This window comes from Condylura cristata, unplaced genomic scaffold, assembly GCF_000260355.1.
Source record: "Condylura cristata isolate star-nosed mole 26May11 unplaced genomic scaffold, ConCri1.0 scaffold00034, whole genome shotgun sequence".
Taxonomy (NCBI): Eukaryota; Metazoa; Chordata; class Mammalia; order Eulipotyphla; family Talpidae; genus Condylura; species Condylura cristata.
The window spans coordinates 3,418,101-3,426,930 of record NW_004567135.1 but is presented as its reverse complement, the minus strand read 5'-3'; the positions used below and the strand labels follow the sequence as shown (position 1 = coordinate 3,426,930).

General features: G+C 66.2%; 3 protein-coding genes across 3 annotated transcripts in view; 2 read left to right on the top strand and 1 right to left on the bottom strand.

The window, feature by feature from the left end:
- BLOC1S1 (biogenesis of lysosomal organelles complex-1, subunit 1) overlaps positions 1–2,775 on the top strand; it is a 4,255-nt gene extending 1,480 nt beyond the window's left edge. The window contains exons 2-4 of the mRNA XM_012732291.1: positions 262–389; positions 2,216–2,348; positions 2,594–2,775. Of these exons, the coding sequence (XP_012587745.1) occupies positions 262–389; positions 2,216–2,348; positions 2,594–2,704 (372 nt within the window). The 3' untranslated portion in view covers positions 2,705–2,775. The remainder of the gene's footprint in view (positions 1–261; positions 390–2,215; positions 2,349–2,593) is intronic.
- An 894-nt stretch (positions 2,776–3,669) lies between these two features.
- RDH5 (retinol dehydrogenase 5 (11-cis/9-cis)) lies at positions 3,670–5,968 on the top strand. Its single transcript, XM_004692455.2, has 4 exons — positions 3,670–3,988; positions 4,113–4,371; positions 5,318–5,481; positions 5,654–5,968. Exons 1-4 carry the CDS (start codon positions 3,670–3,672, stop codon positions 5,875–5,877), a joined length of 966 nt encoding a protein of 321 aa, XP_004692512.1. The 3' UTR covers positions 5,878–5,968.
- A 922-nt stretch (positions 5,969–6,890) lies between these two features.
- On the bottom strand, positions 6,891–8,826 carry CD63 (CD63 molecule; the record flags this gene model as incomplete). Its single annotated transcript, XM_012732290.1, has 7 exons — positions 6,891–7,039; positions 7,175–7,258; positions 7,424–7,564; positions 7,653–7,748; positions 7,836–7,910; positions 8,018–8,206; positions 8,752–8,826. Coding segments are annotated over 7 exons (726 nt in total), but the record flags the coding sequence as incomplete, so codon positions are not given.
- Positions 8,827–8,830: the final 4 nt, after the last annotated feature.

Below are 8,830 nucleotides of genomic sequence, written 5' to 3'. Positions count from 1 at the left end.
GCGAGAAGGGGGTGGGTCCCTTGCTTCCTGAGTCCGGGCTGGGAGTCCCAGGGTTCCCCATCCTTAGGCCGAGGCTGGGGGAAGATGCCGGGCGTCGGGGGTGCCGGCACGGGCCGGTGCCCGCCCTGTTGGGGTGCTACTTTCCCCGCACCTAAAACCACGGCGCTTGCTTTGTGCTTTGCAAGGTCTGTTTGAGTTCTGGATTTCGACGTTGGTTGAGATGTTCCCGCAGAAACTGGTGAATGGGTGGGGGCCCTTTAGGACCACCCCTCAAAAAACAAGTCTCCAGGCCAATGCTTTTCCTTCTTCCCCCCAGAGAAGAGGAGGCGAGAGGCCATCACTGCAGCAACCTGCCTGACTGAAGCGTTAGTGGATCATCTCAATGTGGGGTAGGAGCCTCTTCAACACCGGCATGGGGCTCCCGAGCCCTAATTTCAAGCACTGCAAGGTCTAGACCCAAGACTGCTCTGGAGAGACTGATGAGTTCCACTCCCGCTCCCTCCTCTCCTCTCCTCTCCCCACCCAGCCTGACTGTGCAGGAGGCTTGAGTCAGCTCTGACCCCTAACACCGGGCAGGGAGGAGCAGCCACAGTGGTGGAGATGCAGCCAGATCCCCCTCCCCACAGTGGCTTTCCTGGTGCTTACAGCTGGTGCCATCTGCCCACCTCCCTTCACCAAGTCCAGCTGTCACTTCAGCAGGAGGGCAGGCACCCTCCTTCACCACAGCTACCATCCTCTGCTCTCCACCTCCACTCTGGCAGGCCTGGGTAGCAGCTGGCAGGAAAGAGCTGGCACAGCTGGTAAGAGGGAGGGCAGAACTCGTGCCAGGAGCTGCACAGAGCCAGGCTGCCTCCCTCTCCTGGGTCTCCAAGACCGCCCCCCACTCCAGCCCTAAGTGAGAATGCCGGTCACAGCCAAAAACTTGGAAGGAACAAAGAATATTGTCTCTTGACCCTGAGTCACCCGGAAGGCTGCAGAGAGGCGATCTGATAGACGCCTGTGGGAGAAGGGGCACATGATGCCCCCACCCCAGAGCAAGAGCAGAGCTCGGCTGCAACCCCAGAGCCTCAGTCACCCAAGTGAGCCACGCAGGGCTGGTCATCGTGGCGACTCCTCTCTGGGCAAGAGGCCCGTGGAGGGGGCCTCACCCGGGCCTCCAGGCGCCTCCCTCCACTCGGTGTGAATGGTGAAAGCGGATGAGCAGGCGCTGGGCTCTCCAGCTCCCAGAGGCCCCCTGGAAGCCCTCGGTGCCCGCTGCTGTGTCAGCTCCTACAGCACGCCCTGCCGGGGCCCAGCTGTCCCCCACCGTGGAGGGACAGGTCCGCCCCGTCCTCCCTCTCACATGGCACCTCCTGGCATCTGTGGAGCTGGCCGAGGCCGCCCTGGCTTGGACGGCAGCACGGCCAGCGCCAGATTAGAAAGGGTTTTGTGTTGCTGCCCACCACCTCTGGTTCCCGGAAAGCAAAACAAAGACTCGGTCTGTCTCTGCCTCTGCCCGTCAGGTGTCCTGCCCACTCTCTTGACCCCCCCCAACCCATTGCCCCCACCAGCCTCCTCAGATTCCGGTGGGTGGGGACACCGGATGCAGCGTCTCCCAGCCCCCCAGCACGGGTGGGGAGTGAAAGACTCATCAGCCAGTAAGGAAGAGTCACCGCAGGGGTGTGGGGACAGGAGAGCACGGGCAGAGACGGGGTGCCAGCCTAGGGCAGTAATGGGGCGCCCTTCACTGGGGAAGAGGAACCGGGGCCTGGAGCAGGAAAAGAGAGGGAAAGTGTGTGCGTGTTCGCTCATCTGTGTGGGCGACTAGAGAAGGGTGGGGAGAAGGCTGGCAGCCAGAAGCAGCCCTTGGGATCTCTTCTCTTGACCCTGAGTTCCTGAGGAGGGGGTTGCTCTCCCCTCCACCCCAGATCCAGGGAGGGGCCCGGTTTCCCTTCCCAGCTCGCTGTGGGTCCTGCGCTTCCCCTCACTGCCAAATGTAGCTTCCCAGCTTCCCCCCACCCCAGCTGCATCCTCTGGCGCTCCCCCAGGTTAACCTCCCTTCTCCCACCCAGCTTTGGGATCTCCGCCTGGGGGGCGGGAGATGGTATGTTCTAGTCCGCTCCCAGCTGGCCTCTCTGGGATCCCCAGGGAGGGAGGAGGCTGGGTTCCTGCGCCTCACCTCCAGGATGGGCCCTCCCCGCGCTGGGTGACTCCCTCCTCCCTCCTCCACCTCTAGCGTGGCCCAGGCCTACATGAACCAGAGAAAGCTGGACCACGAGGTGAAGACCCTGCAGGTCCAGGCTGCCCAGTTTGCCAAGCAGACCGGCCAGTGGATCGGGATGGTGGAGAACTTCAACCAGGCACTCAAGGTGGGCACATTCCCTGCGCCCCGCTGGCGGCCTGCAGTCAGGTCAGCCAGGGTGGCTAGGAGTAGGAGTGGCCGCAGAAACCATCCCTGGCCCCAGGGTCAGAGAAGCTGGAGAAATAAAAGCAGCTGGCGGGTTCAAGCAAAGCCCTTTCCAGGGGATGAATGGAGAGTACCCCCCCACCCCGTCTCCCTTAGACCCACACTCCACCCACCCTGATGTCTGGGCGCCTCCCCTTCTCTCCCCAGGAAATCGGGGACGTAGAGAACTGGGCTCGGAGCATCGAACTGGACATGCGCACCATTGCCACGGCGCTGGAGTACGTGTACAAAGGACAGCTGCAGTCTGCCCCCTCCTAGGCCCACCCCACCGGCCCCCCAAGGGACGGGAGGGAGGTTGACAGCTGCCAATAAAATACAAGCTTCCCTTCCTGGTCGTGTGTTGCAAGGAGCACTGGCGGCCGGAGCGGAGGCCCTGGGTGGTTTCCCTGGAAAGGCCGGAGCGCCCGCCGCTGCCTCACGCCAACCCACTCTCCTCGGCCAGGCTCAGGCGTCTGTCTGCCCCTAACTAGAGGTGGGACTTGCCCACACTCGCCAGAGGAGGCCCTAGCGAGCTGTGCTGCGGCCTCCTGCCCAAGGCGGGGAGCTGGCCGCTCTCCCGGCCTGGCACTAAGCGGTGTCATGAGTTGGGGCCAGGCCGGAGATTAACTCCAGACTGGGGCCACTTCAGGACTGGGGAAGGGGAGGGATGGCAGGTCCACGCTCGCCAACAGGTGGGGGCGGGGGCGCGGTGAAGGAGGTGGTCAGAACAGAGGCCGCTCCTAGGAGTGCGGCCGCCTGACCTGTGCCTGGCCCTGGCCCTGGCCCTGGCCCGCCCCGTCCGGCCTTTGAACACCAAACACCTCTGGCGCCCGGCTGCCAGCTGCGGACTTTGGCCCTCGGGTCCAGTGTGGGAGCCGGCGGCGGGCGCAGCCTCTCAGGGAAGCAAAAGCAGCAGCCGCGGGCATCTGGTGCCTGCTAGCTTTCCCCTGAGGAGGTAGTGGGGTGCTGGGAAGGGGGTGCGGTGAGAAAACCAGCAAAGCAAACGAGGACAGTGACCAGTGCGCCTGGGGTGTGAGCCCCAGGTAGGCGGAGGCTGCCGGGTCAGGTCTCGGCATCTCTTGGGACTGCGGGGCCTCGGGCCTCACGGCCCGGCTTCCGGCGAGAGTTCAGCCACCCCTGGTTAAGGGGACCGCAGCAGCTGGCGGCCATCCGGGCCACCGTCCACCCGCTGGGCCGAGACGCGGCCCCGCCCGGCCCGCCTGCTGCCCGCGCCCCGGCCGGCCATGTGCCTGCTGCTGCTGCTGCCCAGCGCCCTGCTCCTGCTCGCGGCGGCGCTGTGGTGGCTCCGGGACCGGCGGCGCCTGCCCGCCAGCGATGCCTTCGTCTTCATCACCGGCTGCGACTCGGGCTTCGGGCGGCTTCTGGCGCTGCGGCTGGACCGGCGAGGCTTCCGGGTGCTGGCCAGCTGCCTGACGCCCTCGGGGGCCGAGGGGCTGCGGCAAGCGGCCTCCTCCCGCCTCCGCACCACCCTGCTGGACGTCACTGATGCCGAGAGTGTGCAGGAGGCCGCCAGGTGGGTGCAGACACAGGTCGGGGGAGCAGGTGAGTGTGGCCGGGCCACCGGCTGGTCGGGCCGTGGGAGCCAGGGAGGGGTGCTGAGGGGCAGCTGGCCACCCCCGGAAGGAGAGGGGCCTGCAGCGCCCCACCCCCGCCGCCTCCCCCACAGGGCTCTTCGGCCTGGTGAACAACGCTGGAGTGGCTGGCGTCATCGGGCCCACGCCGTGGCTGACGCAGGATGACTTCCAGCGGGTGCTGAGCGTGAACACGCTGGGCCCCATCGGGGTCACCCTGGCCCTGCTGCCCCCGCTGCTGCAGGCGCGGGGCCGGATCGTCAACATCACCAGCGTCCTGGGTCGCCTGGCGGCCAACGGTGGGGGCTACTGTGTCTCCAAGTTTGGCCTGGAGGCCTTCTCGGACAGCCTCAGGTGAGGGGTGCGGGCTCCCCGCCCAGGGGTGGCCCGCCCCTCCCGCCAGCTGTGGCTGCGCGGCGGAGAGGCCCCGACGGCACAGTGCCGTGAGGAGACACGTCAGAGCGAGTCTAGGCTGGATTTCGGGGTTCAAACCCCAGTCTTCTCTCACACGAGCTTCGTGACCTAACGGGCCATCTCTCTTCACCCACCTTACCCCTCATCTGCTAAATGGGGGTGAGAAGACCTGCGTGGGGGTGTTGAGGTGCGTGGACGGCCCGGCGGTGCCGGGCCCGCAGACGATGCCCGGGAGCTCGTCCCAGTGTCGGCACAGCGGCCACCGACACTGGCGCCCGTCCCGACACTTTCACATCCGTTCTCCCAACAGCCCTAGAGCAGCGAGCCGTAGAGTGACTCTTCCAAGCCCGCACAGCTCATCGGCCGAGACGCGGGCCCCTCCACAGCCCTCTGCTGGCCCGGAGACCCGCTCCGCAGGTTCTCCCGGCGAGGACGGCGCCCACGGCGGGCGCCGGGCCGGCGTGTCCCGCAGGCCACACAGGCCACGCTTCGTACTCCTGGGCTTGTGCCTCTCTGCCGAGCCGGTCTGCCCCCTCCCCACCCTCAGCAAGTACTAGGCTGAGCCCTCGACTCCAAAACAAAGCACTCAACCCTGTCTGAGAGGGGAGACTTGGCAAACTGGTTCTCAGGCCCCCCCGACCCACCTGGAACCAGCTAGTCACGGTTTCTACACTCGCAAGTCTCTGTCACTCACCTCCAGCCTGCGGTGGCCACGGCGTTGCCCACCAGCTTTGCCGACACTGGCTCTAGGCCAGACTGGCAGGAGCCTCAGGGGCTCCCTCCCCACACAGCTGTTTGATAACTCGCCCGTCTGACCCCCAGCCATGTCCCTGAGGACCCTCTCCCCAGAAGGGCGAGAACACAGACCCCTCTGTCCCCTCTCCAGGAGGGACGTGGCTCCTTTCGGGGTACGAGTATCCATCGTGGAGCCTGGCTTCTTCCAGACCCCGGTGACCGACCTACAGAGCCTGGAGGGGGCCCTGCAGGCCTGCTGGGCACAGCTCCCTGCGGCCACGCAGGCCCGCTACGGGGAGGCCTTCCTCGGCAAGTGTGAGTCGCTGGGCCCGTGTGGGTGTAGGGGGGAAAGGGGGTGCCGGGGAGGCCAGTCCTGTGGCTGTGCTGGGAAGAGGGGGCAGGGCGCCGGGTGAGGAGACGCCCCGGCGGGCAGGGAGCCAAGGCGCCGCCACCGCTGCTGGGCACTGACCACAGCCCCCGGCTGCAGACCTGGACGTGCAGCGGCGTGTCATGAGCCGCATCTGTGACCCCGACCTCGCCAAGGTGGGCAGGTGCCTGGAGCACGCCCTGACCGCCCGGCACCCGAGATCCCGCTACAGCCCCGGCTGGGACGCCAAGCTGCTCTGGCTGCCAGCCTCCTACCTGCCAGCCTGCCTGGTGGACGCTGTGCTCACCTGGGTGCTTCCCAAACCTGCCCAGGCAGTCTGCTGAGTCAGGAAGGCCTCTGCTTTAGTCCTGTGCCCGCCCTGTCACCACGGCCGGGTGTGGGCGCCGAACTGGCACTCAATAAACGGGTTGTCAAGAGTGAAAGTGAAGGACGGTGACTGGGCAGAGGCAAAGACGCCCTCGGGACCCTGAGCCCGCCCCACTGTTAGCTACCCAGCCTGACCAGGTCCAGGCGCCGGCCTCTCAGTGCCCGGTCTAGGATCCACTAGGGGGACAGGAGGGGCTGGGGCGTGTCTCTAGGCGACGGCTGAGCTGCACGCAGAGGCTCGGCCATGAGAGGGCACTCCTGGGTGTCTCTAGGCGGAAGGCGACACTGGTGTGAAGGGGAAATAGCCACTATGTCACTGGGGGTGGGGGACAGGAAGAGTAAAGAAAGGTCAAGGTCAGCGTGGATGGTTTCCATGAAAAAAGAGCAGCTTCCTAGTGTGCAGTGTGTTCGATCCCCACCCCAGGTGACCCCAGGGCGCAGCAGGCCTCTCCTGCCTCCCCGCTGCCCCCTCAGCAGTGCACTTTGTCCGTCTGCCTGTTCGGCTCCCCGCTCTGTCTCTGGCGAATCCTCTCACCGCCCCTGCACCTCTCGCCTGTACCCCAATCTGTGTGCATAAATAAAAATAGAAAAAAGTACAGCGCCCACCTGAGTCCCTGTCCCCTAATCAAGAAGGGTAGGCGCCCGCCGGTCTCACAGCCACACCTCACCACCCTGAGAGGACCCCTCAGAGGGCAGAAAGCCAAGGGGGCAGCAGCGGCTCACCGCTCCCAGACGGGGCCTCTGGGGCCTCCCGGCTGACTCGAGTCGGCTCCGTGGTCAGCCGAGCTCTGGCAGGCAGGTCCGGGAGACGGCACGGGGCAGAGCCCACCCGCCTCGCCTGCCCCCACTGCCAGCCCACCAGTGCCCTCGGCCAAACCCGCCTTTCCCGGAGCAGGAAGGACGAGTGCAGACAGGGACTCCACTGAGGAAGGGGACGCGGTGAAGTGTCGCTCTAAGGCTCACCAGACTGTTTTCAGTCTGAAAAAATAATGTTTTATTGAAAAACCGGGAGTACGCCACGCCCCTAGACGAGGGGGCTGAAGGGACAAGACCCTACATCACTTCATAGCCACTTCGGATACTCCTGACAAGGCAGCAAGCCAAGACAACCCCCAGGGCCTGGAAGGGGAGACGCGGGTCAGGGGGAGAGGTCAGAGGGCAAGCCACCCCGATCCACCCAGGGTACCCCAAACACTAGGGCTCCCCCCACTGGCACCCTCCTCCTCCCCGCCCCGTCCCCCGGGCGCCTCTCACCTCCACAGCAGCGATGCCGAGGGCCACGCCGGCCACCACCAGCACGTTTTTCCTCAGCCAGACCCCAACCTTCTCCACGCAGCCCTGCAGAGGCCAGGAGGACACCCTCAGAAACTTCCCACTGCGCCCCTACATCCGTCTCCCACCCTCCGCACCCTTTCTCCATCCCCAGCCCCCAACCTCCCAGGGTCACCCGCTGTGAAACACCCTGGTCGGGCTCCCCAAGCCCCTCCCGCGGCCGCCTCCTACCTCCCTGTAGATGTCCTCCACTTTGAACTTGTCCCCGCAGCCCTGCGTGACGTTCCGGCAGCAGGAGTCGGGCACCCGCTCCTTGCCCATGGCGGGGATGTGCTCCCAGTCCGTGTAGTTAACAGCCCCGCAGCACTGAAACTGGGCGCAGGCAGGTGGGGCTCGCTGCCCCGCCAGTCTCCCCTTCAGCATGGAGGTGGGCTCTGCCCGCACGCCGCCCCCCACTCACCTCCTGCTGCACCTTGTCCAGGACCAGAGCTGTACGATTGTTCCTGGGATAATCCTGCATCTGCTTCCGGAAGTTCTCGTTAAATTCTGACATCACCTGGGAGTACAGAGGCTCATTGTTAGAATTCAGGGCGCCTGTGTCCGGAGCGGCCGGCCACCCAGGGGTACCCCCGCGCCCGCTCACCTTATTCCTGAACATGTAACCGGCAATAGCAGTGGCCACCTCCACCAGCATGATGAGAGACAGGAAGATGGCGAACTGCAGGCACAGGGGCCGGACTCAGCTCGGCCTCTGGGCGAGAGGACCCGGGCGGCCCCCGGCGGCCCCCGGCAGCCCCAGCACCCACGCTGGCCCCTCCCACTCACCGTCATCATCAGACAGTAGTTCTCTTTGCAGGCCCCACAGCAGCCCACAAAGGCCACCAGGAAGAGGAAGGCGCCCACTGCGATGATGACCACGGGCACCAGGGAGCCAGGGGTGGCCCCTTGGTTGACAGTCTGATTCAGGAAAAGCTGGGCCGCCACGCCCACGGTGATCAGCGCCACCGCGCAGGCCTGAGAGAGAGGTCCGGTCAGCCCAGGGCGCCCATGGAGGGCCTGGCGCCCCGAGGCCAGGCCCCCCACCTCGGGAGTCTCACAGGTCTCCCCCAGAGAAGGGTCTCAGGAAGAAGGCAGGCCGGGGCCTGGCTCCCCTCAAGGAGCGCCTCAGCCAGGCGCTGGAGCAAACGCAAAAGGACAAGTTCCAGAAGCCTCCACTGCAGGACACGGTCCGGCTGGCCAGGGGCCGGCCAGGGGCGCCTCCTGCCCAGCGGCTCCCCCCTCCCCTCCCCAGCCGGCCCCTTCCCCACCAGCCCAGAGCAGGGCCCCTGGGGCAGGGGGGCAGGGGGGCAGACAGCCCCGCCAGCCTGGGCTGAAAGCAGGGCAGGAAAGGCGGCCCCTCCCTAGGCAAACAGCTGCTGCTCAAGGAAGGGAGCTCAAGGCCAGCAAGTTGGGGGGTGGGGGGCCGCCCGCCCGACCCCCACCCCGGCAGCTGGGAGGGAGGGGTGGCGGGAGAGGACAGGGCGATAGCATCGGGACGGTTGGCTGGTTGCCCCACTGACCGCTATCACAAGTGCTTGGGTCACCCGACAGGAAGGGCCTGGAGGATGGGGGGCGCTGCGCGGCCGGCGGCCCAACGGG

Excerpts from the sequence above, each read along its gene's own strand:
- RDH5 (XM_004692455.2), top strand. The coding sequence starts at position 3,670 with ATGTGCCTGCTGCTGCTGCTGCCCAGCGCCCTGCTCCTGCTCGCGGCG. Across the intron at positions 3,989-4,112 it reads GACACAGGTCGGGGGAGCAG|GGCTCTTCGGCCTGGTGAAC; the intron begins GTGAGTGTGGCC and ends CCTCCCCCACAG. Across the intron at positions 5,482-5,653 it reads GGAGGCCTTCCTCGGCAAGT|ACCTGGACGTGCAGCGGCGT; the intron begins GTGAGTCGCTGG and ends CCCCGGCTGCAG.